Source organism: Caretta caretta, chromosome 3, assembly GCF_965140235.1.
Source record: "Caretta caretta isolate rCarCar2 chromosome 3, rCarCar1.hap1, whole genome shotgun sequence".
In the NCBI taxonomy this organism is placed as follows: Eukaryota; Metazoa; Chordata; order Testudines; family Cheloniidae; genus Caretta; species Caretta caretta.
The window spans coordinates 46,862,705-46,884,146 of record NC_134208.1 but is presented as its reverse complement, the minus strand read 5'-3'; the positions used below and the strand labels follow the sequence as shown (position 1 = coordinate 46,884,146).

Sequence of the window (21,442 nt, the reverse complement as noted above, 5' to 3'; positions counted from 1 at the left end):
GCTCAAAGCAGGACCAATCCCCAACTAAATCATCCCAGCCAGGGCTTTGTCAAGCCAGGCTTTAAAAACCTCTAAGGATGGAGATTCCACCACCTCCCAAGGTAACCCATTCCAGTGCTTCACTACCCTCCTAGTGAAATAGTTTTTCCTAATATCCAACCTAGACCTTCCCCACTGCAACTTGAGACCATTGCTCCTTGTTCTGCCATCTGCCACCACTGAGAACAGCCTAGCTCCATGCTCTTTGGAACCCCCTTCAGGTTGTTGAAAGCAACTATCAAATCCCCCCTCATTCTTCTCTTCCACAGACTAAACAATCCCAGTTCCCTCAGCCTCTCCTCATAACTCATGTGTTCCAGTCCCCTAATCATTTTTGTTGCCCTTCGCTGGACTCTTTCCCAATTTTTCCACATCCTTCTTGTAGTGTAGGGCCCAAAACTGGATGCAATACTCCAGATATGGCCTCACGAGTGCTGAATAGAGGGGACTAATCACTTCCCTCAATCTGCTGGCAATGCTCCTACTAATGCAGCCCAATATGCCGTTAGCTTTCTTGGCAACAAGGGCACACTGGTGATTCATATCCAGCTTCTTGTCCACTGTAATCCCCAGGTCCCCTTTTTTGCAGAACTGCCACTTAGCCAGTCAGTCCACAACCTGTAGCAGTGCCTGGGATTCTTCCTTCCTAAGTGCAGGACTCTGCACTTATCCTTGTTGAACACCATCAGATTTCTTTTGGCCCAATCCTCCAAAATCCTTTTGGCTGTATGAACTAGTCATTAAAATTGTCCCCTTATGAAGGGGCAACCTTGAAAATATCTCACTGTAAATTACTGAGTAAGTAAAAATGTCTGAGCAAAACTTAGATTAGCACATTTTCATATTGTGTTTTTTTAAAGCTTATATAAATCTAACTAAGTGAACAAACAATCACCAATAATGTTTATGGGAATCTCAAGATTTTAATTTCCCCTGAAGAAGAAATTGTGATACAGCATAAAGAAACAGCCCCCAAAGGCTCTTTTCATCAAATCACTTCTAAAGAAATGCAGACTGCATTTCTCAGGGCAAAGATAAGATTAACTTTCATGTCATATTGGGTTAAGCCTTTTGGCCAGATTTTGTCTAATTCCATCAAAGTAAATGAGAAGGTGAGAGGGAGTAAGAAGCTTCATCTTAGATATTCAGAGGTATTTAGACATTTAACTGCCATCAATTTCAATGAGAGTTAAGCACCTAAATACCTTTGAGGTTCTGGGGCTTTCTTCCCACATAAATGCCCCCAAAACAGGAGCTGGGCACAATCGTAAGTGCCAATGCAGCAAATACTCACTAGTTAGCTTTAAGATCATGGACTTTAATGGGACTCCTTGATTAAGGGAAGTTAAGCACCAGTAAATGTTTACAGAATTTGGGTCATAGTCCCGGGGTGCAAGGATTGTGTGAGCCTTGCTCCTACAGTAGAACTAGCAGCTTTAAAGGAGATGGAGAGGGGAAGTCAGGATCTGACCTTTCCTCCCACCACACACACACACACACAAAGGCTGGCAAAATAAGTTCTTGGGGGAGGGGAATGGAGCACAAGTTCTGCAATGTGAAAGGGCCATGATATAGCCATTATCCCCTGAAGCTCCAGGAGATATTATGTCTGTCTGTGGCACAACATCTCCCAGAGCATCTGTTGGGCATCTCACCTCTCCCAATGTAGGGATGTGGTCTAAAGCCACAACTGAACTCCATCCACTTGTAAAATTTATTTTCCAGTGCGGCAGAAGAATGCTGAATTACATCAGACATAACACAAGACAATAGCAGCACGGAAGGCTCACCTTATTATACAAAGCGTTGCGACTGTAAGGCCTATAAGAACTCTCATGAACATCACATAAGATGGAAGACAAATGACTGAAGGGCCCGGGGGTTAGACAGTCAGCATGGCAGATGGACTGTGGATGTAATGGGGACTTAGTTGGAGGGATCAATTTAGTCGGATATAGAGGATGGAGGGGAGCATTGTCCTAGAGAGAAGAAAAGCATATAAAGAGTTTGATTAGTGGACAAAAGAAGCCTGGTGCAGAAAGGCAAATTGTCTTCTTGGTTACTCCATTGATGTTAATATGATTGCACCGGTGTAACCAAGGCCGGAGTTTGGGCCAGAATACAAAGCCTAAATAGTCTGGTAACTTTTTGTGGCGGGATGCTTTGGTAGCAGAAGTGCTCAGTAAACAAACAATATTTGACAAATCCTGTGATGTTTTTATTTCTAAATGTGACTGATTTATTACACAAGAGAAAAGTTAGAGTTAACCACATTTATATTAGGTAATATAATAAATTTAAAGCATACACAAAAACTTTCCATCCATTTTATTCTGAATGTTTAGTAATTACATTAGGGAAGGTACATGCACATGAAACTTCCCTCCTCAACGCTTTCAGCTTTTTAGAGTTATCAATAAGTCAGAAAATGGATTTTACAAGCTCTTTGCAGCTGACACATTTAAGATCACTTGAAATGATTCTCCAAACATTTTTAATAAAGGTTAGAGATGGGCAGGGGGCTATGCTTTTCTGGCAAAATCTCAATCATGTTTTGCCTCTGCTTTGATAAATCCAAATCTCTTCTGCTTCTCTCCCCAATTTCCAGTCTAGTTAATGAGCTGGGAGCTCAATTTAGCCAACAAAGCTCTCCCATTTATAGTGTCTGGAGATGCCATATAACAGGATTCTTTATAATTGTAGCAATCAGCTCCAGGGTGAGATAATATACTATTCACATATATAATGTAAGGCCATAGATATACTGAGTATAGAAAACAAGTGGAATGGACCCAATAGAAAAAAAAGTCAGAAAGGTAGAAGGAAATAGACACCTGACAGATATCAGTGTTCACCAACACTGCATGCTGCTGTTCTTCAAAAGAATCCCTATTCCATCAGTGACACAAAGTTTGGACAAATGTTCCTCTTGGCTCTGTTTCAAATTAAGTTTCATTCCTCTCTGGTTCTGCATTGTTCCAAATGGGTTTACTTTTAAAGATAAAGAATAGGACTACTCTTATTCTTAATAGTCTTACTTATAAAGAGCTGCAAATGCTCACAGTTCTCTAGGACCCCATTATCAATTTGTTGTTGGTACATTATATTTTCAAAAGAAAAACCATCAGAATTCAATCCTCCAGTGGAAGGCAGCACATTAAGAGTAGTATGAAAATTATATTAGTCATTCAAATTTTCAACCTAATTTAAAATAATTTAATTTTATTTTATGGTGTTCGTTTCAGTGGGGGATCTCCACAGATTAATGTTATTATGAGATCATGCTCCACTTCATACTTGCTGTATGGAGGAAAAAAAAGAAAGGAAAATGACCCTATCCTGTTTTCATTCCTACTAGGGCTGTCAAGCGATTAAAAAAATTAATCACACAATTAATCGTGCTGTTAAACAATAATAGAACACCATTTATTTAAATTTTTGAGTGTTTTCTACATTTTCAAATATATTGATTTCAATTACAACACAGAATACAAAGTGTACAGTGCTCACTTTATATTTATTTTTGATTACAAATGTTTGTACTGTAAAAATGATAAAAGAAATAGTATTTTTCAATTCCTCCATTACAACTGTAGTGCAATCTCTTTATCATGAAGGTTGAACTTACAAATGTAGAATTATGTACAAAAATAACTGCGTTCAAAAACAAAACAATGTAAATCTTTAGAGCCTACAAGTCCACTCAGTCCTACTTCTTGTTCAGCCCATCGCTCAGACAAACAAGTGTATTCACATATAGGGGAGATAATGCTGCCCACTTCTTGTTTACATCACCACCTGAAAGTAGGAACAGGCGTTTGCATGGCTTTGCTATAGCCAGTGTTTCAAGATATTTATGTGCCAGATGTGCTAAAGCTTCATATGTCCCTTCATGTTTCAACCACCATTCCAGAGGACGTGTCCATGCTGATGACAGGTTCTGCTCGATAATGATCCAAAGCAGTATGGACCAACACATGTTCATTTTCATCATCTGAGTCAGATGCCACCAGCAGACAGTTAATTTTCTTTTTTGGTGGTTCGGGTTCTGTAGTTTCCACATCAGAGTGTTGGTCTTTTTAGACTTCTGAAAGCAAGCTCCACACCTCGTCCCACTCATATTTGGAAGGCACTTCAGATTCTTAAACCGTGGATTGAGTGCTGTAGCTTTAGAAATTTCACATTAGTAACTTCTTTGCATTTTGTCAAATCTTCAGTGAAAGTGTTCTTAAAACCAACAACATGTGCTAGCTCATCATTCCAGACTGCTATAACACGAAATATATGGCAGAATGCGGGTAAAACAGAGCAGGGGACATACAATTCTCCCCCCAAGAAGTTCAGTCACAAATTTAATTGGAAGCACGTTCTCTGGAATGATGACCACAGCATAAAGAGGCATACAAATGTTTAGCATATCTGGCACATAAATACCTTGCAATGCCAGCTACAAAAGTGTCATAAGAACACCTGTTCTCACTTTCAGGTGATATTGTAAATAAAGAGGCAGCATTATCTCCTGTAAATGTAAACAAACTTGTTTGTCTTAGCAATTGGCTGAACAAGAAGTAGGACTGAGTGGACTTGTAGGCTCTACAGTTTTACATTGTTTTGTTTTGGAGTGCAATTATGTAACAAAAAATGTACATTTGTAAGTTGCACTTTCTTGATAAAGAGAATACACTACAGTACTTGTATGAGGTGAATTGAAAAATACTATTTCTTTTATCATTTTTACAGTACAAACATTTGTAATCAAAAATTATATAAAGGGAGCACTGTACACTTTGTATTCTGCGTTGTAATTGAAATCAATATATTTGAAAATGTAGGAAAACATCTGCAAATATTTAATAAATTTCAATTGGTATTCTATTGTTTAACAGTGCAATTAAAGCTGTGATTAATTGTGATTAACTTTTTTAATCATGATTAATTTTGTTGAATTAGTCACATGAGTTAACTGCGATTAATCGACAGCCCTAATTCTAAATCATGCAAGTGAATAATACATATCCATAGATGAACAAAATAAAGGGAGTACTTGAACAGCTGCATAAGACATGATGTTAACCAACTCCTTATACCCACAAAGGTCTTAGCATCCACAAGACACAAAATCTATCATTTGATACTTTCATGAAAATTGAGTCAGTCATTCATTAGCATTTGTAGAAATTATTTACTGTAAATAATGCACACTCTCCACTAGCAAATATATCCTTTAAAGCAGCCTTGCAGAATCATCATTAAAATGTACCAGTCAAAGAACAAAGTCTATTCCCATGATGAGGAAAATGCTAAAAATTATGGTATTCTTTTGAACCATCAAAAACTTATTCATCCATTTAATGGGCATATAGCATTCTTAAATGCTTAAAGGCCCTGAAAATGTAGGCACTGAACCTCAATGTTTCCATAATTAACCAGCCCCATAAAAATATTAAAATCTACCTTTATTGCTGAAAATATAATGCATTTTCAGAAGGAGAAAGGTAACTTCATGGTACATTCATTGATTAAATAGATAAGTGATAATAATAACTTCAGTGAATGGTCACTGCTAAAAGCTACACTTCTCCTCAGAAAAACAGAAAATCAGTATGAGCCATTACAAGAAAAAGCCAAAATAAAATCAATGTTTTCCCTGAATATATGCATTTTATTGGCACATAGGCAGACAGGCAGGACCAAAACATTGATAAAAAGAGCTCCATCTATTTGTATAATTCTACATCTTTTCCAGAGGAATCTTAACAAACTAAGGAACTCCATTTAATTTAGCCTCAAAAAATGATCAGCACACCATTTCAACATTGCAATTTCATTCAAAGCACAACAAAATATTATTTTCCTACTTTACATAATATGATCCTACAAATGACGAATCTTGGGTAAAGGTAGAAGATGAATAATGCAAAAACACATGTGAAGAGCTGCATGAAAAATTCTGAACTTAAAAGCAAATTTTAATATTTTTTTTGTAAGGACAAAGATATTTTCCATATGGAGCAGTTTTGCCTGTCCCATAATAAGTGAAAAACTACTCTCTGCCATGCAAATTATGAGATCCACACAGGGTGTGGTGGAGCTGAAGATCACCAAATACAGGTGGCTGCATCACTAGGTCTCAAACTGAATGTCACCCACATGATCACCAGTGCTCAGTGTCAAACGGGGAGGCATGACAGGAAAGGGAAGAAGGTAATGCAGATGTCTAAGAAAAATCAGAAGAGAAGAGTAAATACAATTGGCACTGTTTAGAACATCAGCTACTCAATCTGCTCTTAAGTTTATCACGTCAAGGAATTCCTCTCTTTGTTTTATGTATGTGAAAGAGAATGTTGGCAACATGACTTGGAAAGGGAAATGTGCGGAGACTGTGATATTGTAAGGACAGGGAAGGAATAAAAAAAGAGAAAGAACAGAAATATGAACTTTTTTTAAAAGGAAGTTAAAGATTTCCAAAGCCCCAATTTCCATGAAAAAGGGGGAAAGATGGAGACAGTAAAAAATCTTTGTTTTCAATTACATCAGACATAATGTTGCAGGATTCTGTCTGTCTCCCCTAAGAAATTGTATGGTGTGTCAAAGATTTGAGCAAGCAAAAATAATCGTCAACATCACTGTGCAAAAGGCTATTTAACTATTGCGACGGCAAGTAAAAAAGTGAAATGAATCAAAGGCTCCACTGGTAAGGACATTAAGAGAAGTACCACACATGAAAAAATGTGAGGAAATAAATATGGGATTTCAATCATATTTTAGCAGCCATGGAGAAATAAAAGTGTGAGATGGTCAAGTTTTACAGCTAGATGAGCTGCTTACATCAAAGAGCAATCCTGTGAATCTGTACAAGTAGCAGTGGTTGAAATCTAAAAATAAAATCTCAAATACTTTATTGAAAAAATGTACTAAATTCAGTTCACTACATTACAGGGGTAAAAGTTATTCATATGTAGTCAGCCAACTCTGGATTTTCATGAAAATATCTGTAAATCCCCCCAAAATTACAAATTTTGGCTCAAGTGACTATTTGTCTGAAAATTCATACTGGATAAGTGGTGTTCTTCTGATTCATTCATGAACTCCAGTAGAGATATGGCAATTGACACCAGCTGAGGATCGGATACTCATTCACTATACTATGACATTCCTGAATTATGTTTCCTTTACACGTATGACCACCAACCCCTTCCCCATTTCAAAAAATAAACACTTCACAATTAAAGATCCCTGTAAAATTACAAGTCTTTTACAGTAGACTTATGGTATTCCATATGTCATGATTAATATGTTCATTTTATCATCCATTAAAATAAACTGAAATTTTCTTTTACATAGGGAAAGCCAAATTTAACATTCATCATGAAATATAGCCTTTTCCTTCTGGTGAATTCAGTAGTCTATTTATTAGAAGAGAACTTTGATCATTTGGTTTTGCTTTAGTTTTATTTTGGCTTTTGTCAAACACCCATATTATTATACAGTTTTGTTAGTTTCCCCAAACTTCTGTAATATTAGTGCAAACGTATATTACTTAGCAATCTGCAAAACATTGCACACAGATATAGTTTGGTTTCTGTGATGTAGGATCAGAGAATCCTGAACGTATCTCTAAAATTCGGTTTATTTTTTAAAAACAACTAAAAATGTCCCAACTTAGTGATATAACAAAGATAATTAATGATTTAATTAATGCATTAATGATATTGTATGACTCTACATCGTGCAAAATAACTTTTGGAACCAGATGCAACCAGCCATCACATAAATTGATGACTCAGAAGGCCTACAAATATATTCTATATAAAGGGTAGGATTTTGAAATATGCTCAGCATTAGCCTAACTTTGCTCCGATTGAATGCAACAGTAAAACTCCTATTGAAAGTTAGTTCAAAACAGAAAGCTTATGAACATTTGACTCATGTAGCTTAAATCTGGGAAACTGTTTAATAATTTTGTAAATAAAACAAAAATTCAATAGAAATGATTCTATATTTTAAACTGTACTTATTTTGATTTGAGATATGCCTATAAACAGCAGCAAGCATATGTACACATTAGGGCTGTCAATTAATTGCAGTTAACTCACACAATTAACTCAAAAAAAGTAATTGTGATTAAAAAATTAATCGTGATTAATTGCAGTTTTAATCACATTGTTAAATAGAATACCAATTGAAATTTATTAAATATTTTGGATGTTTTTCTACTTTTTCGAATATATTGATTTCAATTACAACACAGAATACAAAGTGTACATGGCTCACTTTATATTATTATTTTTATTACAAATATTTGCACTGTAAAAATGATAAACAAAAGAAGAGTATTTTTCAATTCACCTCATACAAGTACTGTAGTGCAATCTCCTTATCATGAAAGTGCAATTTACAAAGGTAGATTTTTTTTGTTACATAATTACACTCGAAAACAAAGCAATGCAAAACATTGGAGCCTATAAGTCCACTCAGTCCTTCTTCTCGTTCAGCCAATCGCTAAGACAAACAAGTTTGTTTATATTTACGCAGCATAATGCTGCCCACAACTTATTTACAATGTCACCATAAAGTGAGAACAAGCATTCGCATGGGACTTTTGTAGCTGGCATTTCAAGGTATTTACGTGCCAGATATGCTAAACATTCATATGCCCCTTCATGCTTTGGCCACCAGTCCAGAGGACATGATTCCCTGCAGATGACATTTGTTAAAAAAATAATGTGTTAATTAAATTTGTGACTGAACTCCTAGGGGAAGAATTGTATGTCTCCAACTCTTTTACCTGCATTCTGCCATATATTTCATGTTATAATAGACTCGGATGATGACTCAGCACATGTTCATTTTAAGAACACTTTCGCTGCGGATTTGACAAAACACAGAGAAGGTACCAATGTTAGCTTTCTAAAGATAGCTACAGCACTCAACCCAAGGTTTAAAAATCTGAAGTGCCTTCCAAAATCTCAGAGGGACGAGGTGTGGAGCATGCTTTCAGAAGTCTTAAAAGATCAACACTCCGATGTGTAAACTACAGAACCTGAACCACCAAAAAAGAAAATGGACCTTCTCCTGGTGGCATCTAACTCTGATGATGAAAATGAACATGCATCGATCCACACTGCTTTGGATTAACATCAAGCAGAACCCGTCATCAGCATGGATGCATGTCCCCTGGAATTGTGGTTGAAGCATGAAGGGACATATGAATCTCTACCGCATCTGGCATGTAAATATCTTGCAACACCAGCCCCAAAAATGCCATGAGAACACCTGTTCTCACTTTCAGATGACATTGTGAACAAGAGGTGGACAGCATTATCTCCTGCAAATGTAAACAAACTTGTTTGTCTGCACGATTGGCTGAACAAGAAATAGGACTGAATGGACTTGTAGGTTCTGAAGTTTTACATTATTTTATTTTTGAATGCAGTTATATTTTTGTACATAATTCTACATTTTTAAGTTCAACTTTCACAATAAAGAGATTGCACTATAGTACTTGTATTAGGTGAATTGAAAATTACTAGATCTTTTGTTTTTTACAGTGCAAATATTTGTAATAAAAAATAAATATAAAGTGAGTACTGATCACTTTGTATTGTGTTAAAATTGAAATCAATATATTTTAAAATGTAGAACACATCCAAAAATATTTAAAATAAATGGTATTCTATTATTATTTAACAGTGCGATTAATCGCGATTAATTTTTTTAATCGCTTGACAGCCCTGGAACACACCAAAGTATACATAATCACAAATTGGAGTTATGTCCACATATAATTCCCTAAATGACATAAATTTGTTTATCTCCATAATAAACCTCAAATATAAGAAAGACTGCTGAACAGAGATATGAAGTCCAACTTGTCTTTATTTCAAGGTACAGAGCTTGGAGACTGCATTGTTACTTCATCAACAAAACACCCACTGCACTAGATCAAATTAATCAATCAGATGAGGGGAGGGGTAAATTACACCTCTTGTTCAGCAAGGTCCCCTTCGCTTTGTTTAGATCGGTATTTTTCAATCAGTGGCTTGCTGAGGGGTAACAAAGGCAGTCAAGGGAAACATGGGATGCTGAATATTTTAGTACAATCTAAAGTAAACTGACTGCCCACACACCCTTATCATTCAAGGACAAATATTCTCTGTCAAACTCAAAACACACACAAATAAATTATATGTGCTTATTGTTATCATTGATACAATTTTTACTCTTACTGTGATAGAAAATGTAAGGGGACCATGAAAATTTTTGACTTTGAATAAGGAGTAGCCAACCTGAAAAGATTGAGAGCCACTGACTAAGGCCTGGTCTACACTGGGGCACGGGGGGATCGATCTAAGTTATGCAACTTCAGCTACGTGAATAACGTAGCTCAAGTCAACGTACTTAGATCTACTCACCACGGTGTCCTCACTGCTGTGAGTCAACTGCTGGTGCTCCCGCGTCGACTCCACCTACGCCTCTCGCTCCAGTGGAGTACCGGAGTTGATGGAAGAGTGCTCGGGGTCGATTTATCGCATCTAGACTTGTAGGACAATAGAGCAGACTGCCTAGGGAAGTCGTGGAATCTCCTTCACTGGAGGTTTTCAAAGAGAGTTTGGATAGCCATCCGTCTTGGATGGTTTAGACACAACAAATCCTGCCTCTTGACAGAGGGTGACTAGATGACCCTTGCAGTCCTTTCTAAGCTCATGGTTCTAGGATTCTAGATCTGGGTATGATTCTAGAGAGTTTGGATAGCCATCCATCTTGGATGGTTTAGACACAACAAATCGACCCCCAATGGATCGATCGCTGCCCACCAATCCAGCAGGTAGTATAGACATACCCTTAGACTAGGAAATGTAGTCAAGGTTAGGTTAGCTAATCCTCCCCACTCCTCCTAGTCTGATAAAGCCAATGCATCTCATGGCCCTGTCCAGCCTAGGAAAATGAAGTGTGGTTCGCAAACATGTTTGCTAATATATGTTCATTAACATGTTTAAAACACGGCTTAGCACCGAGGGATGGCAGAGATTGTGATGTTTAAAACTGTGGTAGTTGGTTGTGATCAACCTTAAGGTCAACCAGTAAAGGGAAGCATGTGTTCCTCTCTGCAACTAACCATCTTAGCATCCAATGGGCCTCAGCCTATAGGCACAATAGAGCCTTTGTACATATATAAGATAATTCTAATATTAAGATCAAAATGATTGGCTGAGGTTTAAAGTAGAGAAAGAAAGCAGATTAAAGGATAAGCTACAGAGTAATAAATTTAAATTGAGAGTTTTGCCATTGACATCAATTGATGCCCACAGAGAAACAAGGAAAAATCGGACCCTACAAACTTACTCCTATACATAAGGGCATTTAGCCTTTTAAATAAATGGTAATAAAACAGTCAGGAATATTCAGCTAGTCACTACATAAGATACTGTGCTGAGAAGAGCTTGTTGGAAATTTTATAACACACGGGTTTTTTTTCAGAAAACACTAATTCATCAAAACAAAGCTTTTTGCAGAAATATGAAAGTTTAATTGACACCTTTTCAGGTCCAAGATGAAATTTCTGGTCAAAACCAGCATGGGTGGGGGGAGGGATGCGGTTGGGGAGAGAGAGAGTCAGAGACTCATCCCAGAGTAGCAAGATGGTTCGGGCACTCATGTGGGAGAACCAAGTTCATGTCACTACTCTGCTTGATTCTCTTATATTCCAGGTGAGTGCTCTGACCATCAGACAATTCTGGCATGTATCTCTCTCAATCTCTCTTCGTGGACCTGTTCTACTACGTATAATTTTTTAAATATTCAGTGGGCCACTGACAGAAACTTGACTCTATAGCCTTGCGGTTAGGGCACTTACCTTGTATGTGGTTAGACAGAGATCTGAAGCTGCATTTCCCACATCCCATGTGAGTGGCTAACCACCTGACTATTCTAGGGTGGATCTGCCTCTCCCACTTTCTCTCATTTTTTATTAATTTTTTTCAAAGGACTCAATTTCATCCCAATGTGGAACAGGAAAATTTTTGAAATCTCAAAAATGTTTGTGGGTAAGGAAAACAGTTTCTTACCCAGATCTAGAATCATAGAACCATGGGCTTAGAAAGGACTGCAAGGGTTATCTAGTCACCCTCTATCAAGAGGCAGGATTTGTTGTATCTAAACCATCCGAGACGGATGGCTATCCAAACTCTCTTTGAAAACTGTCAGTGAAGGAGATTCCATGACTTCCCTAGGCAGTCTGCTCTATTGTCCTACTGTTCTTACAGTTAGGAAGTTTTTCCTGAGATTTAATTTAAAACGGCTATGCTGTAGCTTGAACCCATTGCCTCTTGTCCTGCCCTCTGTGACAAAAGAGAACAATTTTTCTCCATCTTTTTTATGGCAGCCTTTCAAGTATTTGAAGACCGCTACCATGTTCCCCCTTAATCTCCGCTTTTCCATACTAAACATACCCAATTCCTTCAGCCTTTGCTCATGTGGCTTGCATTTCATCCCTTTGATCCTCTTTGTTGCTTGCTTCTGGATCCTTTTTAGTTTCTCTACATCCTTTCTATATAGCAGTAACCAAAATAGGACACAATACTCCTGCTAAGACCTAACCAGCACTGAGTAAAGCAGTACTATCATTTCTGTGATTTGCATGCTATGCTGCTGTTAAAGCAATGCAAAACTTCATTTGCTTTTTTTGCAACAGCATCACAACGTTGATTCAAGTTCCAAGTGTTGTTATTTGCCATGGTGTCATAAATATAAAGGGAAGGGTAAACACCTTTAAATCTCTCCTGGCCAGAGGAAAAACCCTTTCACCTGTAAAGGGTTAAGAAGCTAGGATAACCTCGCTGGCACCTGAGCAAAATGACCAATGAGGAGACAAGATACTTTCAAAGCTGGAGGGGGGAGAAACAAAGGTTCTCTCGGTCTGTGTGTTGCTTTTGCAGGGACCAGAGCAGGAATGCAGGTCAGAACTCCTGTAAAGGGTTAATAAGCAATCTAGTTAGATATGTGTTAGATTCTGTTTTGTTTAAATGGCTGATAAAATAAGTTGTGCTGAACGGAATGTATATTCCTGGTTTTGTGTCTTTTTGTAACTTAAGGTTTTGCCTAGAGGGATTCTCTGTGTTTTGAATCTGATTATCCTGTAAGGTATTTACCATCCTGATTTTACAGAGGTGATTCTTCTACTTTTTCTTCAATTAAAATTCTTCTTTTAAGAACCTGATTGCTTTTTCATTGTTCTTACGATCCAAGGGTTTGGATCTGTGTTCACCTATGCAAATTGGTGAGGATTTTTATCAAGCCTTCACCAAGAAAGGGGGTGTAGGGTTTGGGAGGATTTTGGGGGAAGGACATTTCCAAGCGGGCTCTTTCCCTGTTATATAATTGTTAGACGCTTGGTGGTGGCAGCAATAAAGTCCAAGGGAAGAAGGTAAAATAGTTTGTACCTTGGGGAAGTTTTAACCTAAGCTGGTAAAAATAAGCTTAGGAGGGTTTTTGTACAGGTCCTCACATCTGTACCCTAGAATTCAGAGTGGGGAAGAAACCTTGACACATGGTCATCCAGCTCTAGAGCCAAACTCTATATTTTATAAAGAAGCATTTATGATAACACATGCAGAGGATGTTGGAGCCCATTGGTATATTACAGACAATAGGCCAGACTTAGCTCTGATTTACACCAGTTCAACTCTATTGGGAAAGTCAATGAAGCCGACCTAGTGCAAATGAGAGTAGAATTTGGCCCCTGTGGGGAGGGAGACAGTTAAAATAAAAGTCTTTCTTTTTAAGTGTATTTAACAACAAAGCTTTTAAAATTATTACTTTTTTGTTGCTAAAGTGATTAAAATGTGATTAGAAGGCCCCAGAGCTAGTGAGAATTTAATTATAAAGGTGCCTTGTTCACATTTCGTCTGGCAAGAGAACTGCTCAGCATTGTGATCCTCTACTACCTACCAGATGGATGATTCACAACATACTGTGTAAATTAATTGGAAGCTTCTCCAGGAATTTAATTACATATTGTGGTAAAGGTTTTAATTCAAAGTAATACACACAAACACATATTTACCTATATAGATTGATAGATTTGCATACATATAGTTGCTTTGAGATAGTGGCTGACCAAGTCAGTAAATCGCTCAGAAATGAAAAATACTGTATTATCACTACAAGGTGCTCTTAATGACCCTACAGGATGTTCTTAAAGACATTACACAAAGTGGTATGTTTGATACTGGAAGCAAAATTTGATTTTAAATTGACATGGATAACAAATTATCAAAAATAGGGGCTGGTTATTTAATCATGCAGTTCTGGTCTACGTTAAGCTTTGTATCAGGACACAATAACTTGCCGGTAGATGGTTCTGTATAAGGTTACAAAGCCTTCTAGTCCTAATGAGTCCATGTCTTAAAAAATTACATACAGATGTTACAGAATGACCAGGATCAAAATTCATTAATATACAGGCTGTATATTCATATACAGGCTATTTCCCCCTCTTTTAAAAGCTACAGAGAAGGAGTTAAGCCACTGGATAATACAAAATGGAACATCATCTGGGCTGATACAGTTTTAATAGTAAAGTGTTTAAATATAAAATGGGAGAGTAGTGTATATATTGCTGCTATTTAATATGTATACACATAAATAAACAAGAGTCCAAGATTCAACTTCATCATCTTCTGAGGAAACTGACAACCACTACAAATTTGGAATGGGGGCGGGGCAGAGGTGATGTTTAAATAAAGCACTCACCTTCTCAATATCTGGATCTCTGGTTTCTTCAAGGTATTTTTTGAAAGGGTTTGGTTGATAGGGCTCCTCTGTTTTTAATAAGATTTTTGTTTTCACTGGCCCTGGACGAATAACACCAGGCTTTGTCTAGATCCATAGCAAGCACAGGGGGGAAAAGAATAGAAATTTAAAAACCTGAAGTAGTACCAGATTACAGAAAATGTTATTTATTTCTGGACATTCTAATTCCAGTTTTATTGAAGTTACCATATTTCAAAATATGACATTTAAAAAATATACAAGGACCAAAATCATTCAATTCCTCTTTGACTGGCCTGTTTTTGTTTCAGAATATGGAGAAAGGTGACACCAGTTGTGATTTTGCAGTCACAGGAAGCTCTTAATTAAGATCTATTTGTTGTCAACCCAAAGGACAGAAACTAGCTTGCCTATCAAGCTATTGTTTCTGCCACCTCTTGCTAGCTGCTCAACTGCATCCTAATAACTTCATCAAGTCATGGATTATGTATAATCACATCTGTTTACAGACAGCAAATTCCAGTGTGGCCTTTTCAAACAGACACCGTAAAATGAAAAAAACCCCACATAGTAAAGAAGGGCAACAGATGATGCAAGTATATTAACTAATAACTTTCACCAACGCATGGTAAAAAAGCACTTTTTAGAAATGACAGACTTAAACTCTGGCCAAATATTGTATGGAGCTTTCCCAGAATACTAGCCAAGAACTTGAAACACATTATGAACAGCAGCAGTAAACAACCATTTTTGCACAAATGTAATTAGTCTTTTCAGTACTAACATCTCAACGTATTCATCCTTCAGTCACTGGAGAGAAATAAAGGAAGAAATGAATGGAAAAAAGTAATTGTCTACTCTACAAAGTACAGCTGGCTGAAAAACAATAATTCCAGTTTTTGAAAAATTTCAAAATTTGTTCTACATCAGTGGTTGGGAGAAAAAGATTTACTCTCTCCATGCAGAGCATTCACCCTGGATGTAGGAGACTCAGGTTTAAGTCCCGGCTCTGCCTGATTCAGAGCAAAGTTTTAAACCTGGGTTGTCAATGTTCCAGAGGAGTTACCTAACCAGTGGGCTACTGTGGAGTCTATCTGTCTCTTCTTTCTCCTTCCCCTGCCTCAAGTGAGGCTGTTTGGCAGGTGCTGTGTGCACTAGCTGGGTTTCTGTTAGTCTATGTTTGTTTTTTGTTTTGTTACTTGCTGTTTCTTTCCTTTACGGGTGTTGTTGGTTCCCTCCCTTTTTCCCTTGGGGGTGAGGAGATTTTCTCCATGGAGTCCACTTCAGATGGGTTTAGTGGTTTGTCCCACAAGAATGGGGTTTGGTGTGTGCCTGCTGCCTCCTGCACTGTGGAGGGCACGTTGCTGAGTATAGGTAAGGTTATTGGCTGTGCTCATATAAAATCTGCCTCTTGAATGAGCAAATCCATAGTGATTTTCCTGGTCAAGGAGCAGTTTGGGGAGTCTTTTGTTCAAGCATTTCCCTTGTTTGCTCCTGCTAATAAAGTAGTTGTTTCCAATGTCATCCCCTTCCTTCACAATAAGACACGAGTGTCTGATCTCCCCCATTATGGGAAGGGTAGTTTCTGCTGGTGGGATGATTCCGCTAGCCTGGAATAACCCAGATGTGAAGAATTTATTACATTAAATTATCCTGAACATCCCCTGAACCTGGTTTTAAAGCACCACGTGGAAGGGGTGGATTATACAGTGTTTGCTACCTCTGAAAACATGAAATGTTTCCTGTGTGGTGACCCTGGTCATTTGAGGGGTTCCTGCCCACACACTGCTGGCTTGGGGGTCCCTGGTAAGAATGTGGGACCCCAGGATATTGGGGAGGGGGCTGGGACATCAAGGGACCAGCAGGAAACCGCCTGCATCTGCACTGCCAGATTCTATCTTCCCCCTTCCCTTGCCATATGTGGTCTGCTGTTGTCCAGAAAGCAGACCCCCGCTTCCCCAGAGGAATCCTCTGTTGTGACCCCATAACCTGTACTTCTACAGAAGCAAGTCCTGGAAGTTGAGGAGCACCTTCCTGCAGAGCAAGTACAGGGGTTCTAGAGATGGGGGTGAAGAACAGACTGACCAGATGGATTTATGCGAGACTGTGTTTAAAAGGGCTAAAACTGCTGCCAGTGGCTGAGGATGAAGCAGTGTGCCCTGAGGAGGAGGATAACATTGTGTTTGGTGGTAGCTCCATGCCTGGAGCTCCCAGTGGGCTACTGTTTTCCCCTGGTTTGGTGAGTCCTTAAGCCCCCAATCCTGTATGCTGCAATGATGATACTGGGTCCCAGCCTGGGGTGGTGCGGCCTAGCCCTCTTGGGAAAATAGATATACCAGCTGCCCCCACTGAATCTCTCTCCTTCATGAATGATGAGTGTGTTGCAATGGCAGCTCAATGTTCTTCTGAGCTGGTGGAGTCTGAGGGAGATGAAAGGATGATGATGATCTCTGTGACTCCTCATTGGTTCCTGATGTTCCAGTGAGTCAGCTAGATATGAAAGGTGGGCATTGTGTGGAAGAGATTAGTGATATTTTAGATAGCACTAAAGGGAAACAGGGAGTTGAGGTTGAGGCCTGTTTCCCTGATTTACCACACTTTGTTCATTCAGCTGCCCTTGGCTTGAGAGATATCGTTGTTGATGGTAGGATACACTCCCATCTTAAGAAGTTGTTGAGAAAAGTGAGGAAGCATGCAGGGATTGTTCAAGATATATAGGCCTCCCCGTGGCTTGTTTTGCTCAAAATACTTCCACTTTCCATTGTCGCTCTCTGCTGCTTGGCTCTCTCCTTCTAGTCTCCATGGTGCTGCTAGGGGCTAGACTGGATCACTTTTATACCATGAAAGCCAGCATGAATATGTTTGTTCAGTCTTCCATGTCTCCCACTCATTTCTCAGGTCATCATGATGCCTCTCAATATTTCTCTCCCTCATCTTCCCTGTGCTTCCCGCTGGTGCTTTAATACCAAATTGTTACAGGACCTGAATTTCACCATTAGTTATTTGCTGTGTTTTGGAAGCATTGGCAGCAGCACAAGCCCCTGTCTGAGTCCTTGAGACAGTAGTGGAATGTTGGGAAGGTCCAGATCCAAATGTTCTACCAGCAGTATACCCAGCCTGCCAAGGCTCTTTTTCAGGTTAGAGAAAAAGTCTACAGAGCAGGGGCAGGATTTTTGCCTCTGGCTGCCAAATGGTCATCTGACAGCTGACCCTACTGAGATCCAGAAAGCAGCTTTTTCTTTTTACAGTACTCTGTACTCGCCTGAAGCCTGTGATGTCCTGGCAATGGAAGAGCTGCACCAGGGGTTACCCCATCTGACTGGTGAGGAAAAGCAGTGTCTGGACACCTTGCTGTCGCTACAAGAGCTCTCTGGTGCAATCCAGCAGTCTCAGGCATCAGTAGGCTGCCATTTTAATTTTACAAGCATTTCTGGCATTTTATCAGTCCTGACTTTTTTCTAGTGGTGCTGGAGTGTGCCCAGGAGATAGCACTGCCCCTCAGTTGCCACAGGGCAGCAATCAACCTGCTGCACAGAAAAGGGGACCTCTGTGACTTATGGAACTGGAGACCTATTTCTGTTCTCTGCTCTGATTATAAGATTTTATCCAGGGCCTTAGCCAACCGACTGTAGGACTGTCTGGACAATTTCATATATGTTGATCAAACAGATTGTATTCCTAAAAACTGTAATTTGGATAATTTGTTTTTAATTCATTATATTTTTATGTGAGCAAATGTTGTAGTCTGGATGTGGGGCTTATTTCAAAAGACCAGGAGAAGGCCTTTGATAGAGTTAACCATAGTTAGCTTTTTAAAACATTAGAAGCTTTTGAGATTTGGCCAGTGTTCTCTTCATATGTTTCTTTATTGTACCATAAAGTTTTTAGTGTCTTAAAGATTAATGGGGGTCTTAGCCACTGCTTCCTAGTTCTCAGAGACATTCATCAGGGGTGTCCTCTCTCTAGGATGCTGTATGTTCTCAGTTTGGAGCCATTCCTGCCCCTCTGCAGAAGCTATCTAACTGGCCTTTCCAAGCCAGGGTGCCAGATGTCTGCCCGGTTTGTCTGTCAGCCTAAGCTGATGATATCTCAGTTTTTATCACTGTGACAAGCAGGCATTTTGTGCTTGTTCACAAGTGTGTGAACAAACACCTTCTACCTGCATTAACAGGGCTCAGAGCAATTCGATCTTACTGGGTTCTTGACAGTGTAGCGGTACCCCTTTGTGGCCCCAGCAATTCCAATGGGGCACCTCTGAAATTAAAGTGTTGTGGGTCTTTGTCTAGGGTGACCAGACAGCAAATGTGAAAAATTGGGACGGGGTGGGAGGGTGGGGGGTACTAGGAGCCTGTATAAGAAAAAGACCCCAAAATTGGGACTGTCCCTATAAAATCGGGACATCTGGTCACCCTATGTTTGTCGGATGCTATATGCTAAGGAACTTGGAGGGGGCTGAGGAGAATGTGCCAGGCCACTTGCAGAAATGGCCTGGCTCCTTCCTGGATTCTCTTTTCAGGGACAGGCTTTGATTGCCAACAATCTTGTGGCCTTAATGTTATGGCACCGGATAATGTCTCTGCACCTTCCCCTGGGCCTTTTGGACTAGATTCAGAGGTATATTAATCATTTTTTTAAATAATTACCACTGATTGTGCCCTGCTTTTCTGTTCCTGTCATTAGATAAAGGGAGCCAGGGACTCACTGATTTAACCAGCAGGGTGGTAGCCTTTTGTCTCCAGTCTGTTCAATGGTTACTTTATTCTGACTCCCCACGGGTCTACAAGTCCTGGCTGTTTCTCTCCTGTGTCATGCTGGGGAGATGGTCTTTGAGTCTTATCTATTTTTGTTGGCACCTGGTAGATTACAGAGTCTAAATTTGCCGCTATTTTATAAAGGTCTTTTTAAAGCCTGGCAACTTCTGCAAAGTGCACAGCTGGACCAGCTGTTTTTCAGTTTATGGCTTCTGGAACAGTTGCTGTGTTTTAACCCACTTTTTCCCACTGAAGCTCTCTCCTCCAGGAGCCTGTTTTCTACCATTAAACAGGCTGGGTTGACCTAGATGTTCCACATGCTTGTTCCTAGTTGGTCAAGCTGGAAGTCAGGACAGCTCTTGCTGTTCAGACTAGAATCCAGTCTGTATGTCTTTTGAATAAGGCCCTTTCTGAATTCCAGGTGGCACTCACTCAGTGGGCTGCTCGGTATTTCCAGAGAGTTTTTGCAGGGATTATTCTTCTGGGGGGGAATGCTCCCCTCACTAGCTGTCTCCCCTCCTATGGATCCTTGTGCAACCAGGCGTAGCATTGTCCTGCAAGGGTTTGGTGAATCTTCCTTTTGCAACCATAACCAAGCAGCTGCTCTATGGCATGTGTGTCAAGGTGAGGCATTATGCCACCCTCTCTGATCTCTCTGATAATAGTCTGGAGGATGTCCCTGTCCATGGGTGACTATGTCCCTGGCTTGGAGGATGTTATTCAAACCTCCTCTTCCTAAGCACTCCAGCGACTTACAGTGGAGGGTCCAGCATAGCATTGTAGCAACCAATCATTTTGTACACCATATTACTCCTACTGTATCTGCAGAAGGCCCCTTCTGTTTGGCTTCAAACATGGGGTTTCATTTTTTCCTACATTGCTCTCATTTGATTCCTCTCTTTGGTTATTTTTGCAGCAGCTTTTCAGCAGTTTGGGATTGGTTTTCTCCAACCTCCAAGATACAGGGCTCACATTCAGCCAGTTTCCTGACTGGCTAATGTTTTGCTGGGTCAGGCAAAACTAGCCATTTTGAAATCTCTCCAGAACAGGATAGCTGATTACACCTTTCATAAATTGACTTGTAATCTGGACACGTTACATTTGACTTGGGGTAATAATATTTTGAGTTAACTTGGTGATGATGATGCTTGAGTGGTCTAGGTTGAATGTTCACTTAAGATGTGTTTGGTTTATTTTATTCATATCTTTGTGTGCCTATATTATAATACAAAAAATTTAAAATATTTCTGGTGTAATTTTATGTGAATATTGGTGTTTTTCTTGTCATCTCTCTCCCCCATTTTGACCAGAAATTTAAGGGTCATTCTGTCCTGAATATTTTACAGTCTAAATAGACAAGTGAAAGGGTGGGAGACCAGAGATCCATTTGTCAGATAGGGAACTGAGTCAGAGAGAGTCTGAATGCTTTCCCAAGGTGTATGTGGCTCAGATATCAATTAAGCCATTGCTTGAGTCCCAGGCAAGTCCCTTAACCACAAGTCCATACATCTGTCTATTACCAAAGCCATGGGAAAAACAAGTATTTGGATAAGATAAGGGTAGACATAGTCAAGGGCAACAATGGTTTATATAAGATTGAGGTCAAGTAATTGAATCATTATTATATGTGGTATAGAAAAGTACCCGGTGACTGAAAAATAATGAAATTGGTTCCATTATTTAAAAAGAGGTGTTGCAGAAATAAAGTTGAAAATGTTGAACCTATAAATCTAGCATCTGTATTAGTAAAAGATTTTGATAATATAGCCTTACAGTCACATTTGGACAAGTACAATTTAATAGTTGTGAGTTATAATGGATTTGCAAAATATATATCATGTCAGACAAATCTATTTACTTTTAAATTTAAAAAACTACTG

General features: G+C 39.1%; 1 protein-coding gene across 11 annotated transcripts in view; it reads right to left on the bottom strand.

Annotated features, from left to right (window-relative positions):
* The window catches only part of MLIP (muscular LMNA interacting protein), a 179,377-nt gene that overhangs the window by 41,494 nt on the left and 116,441 nt on the right, over window positions 1-21,442 (bottom strand). For 7 of the 11 annotated variants that reach the window (XM_075126469.1, XM_075126463.1, XM_075126464.1 and 4 more), the window contains 2 exons: window positions 14,794-14,919; window positions 1,830-2,018 (listed from right to left, as the gene is read on the bottom strand). The exons of 1 other annotated variant lie outside the window; for it this stretch is intronic. In XM_075126469.1, the coding sequence (XP_074982570.1) occupies window positions 1,830-2,018; window positions 14,794-14,919 (315 nt within the window). Of the gene's footprint in view, window positions 1-1,829; window positions 2,019-5,680; window positions 6,257-12,265; window positions 13,008-14,793; window positions 14,920-21,442 lie in introns of those variants that run through there. 3 more of the 11 variants (XM_048845269.2, XM_075126468.1, XM_048845266.2) reach the window with 3 other exon arrangements.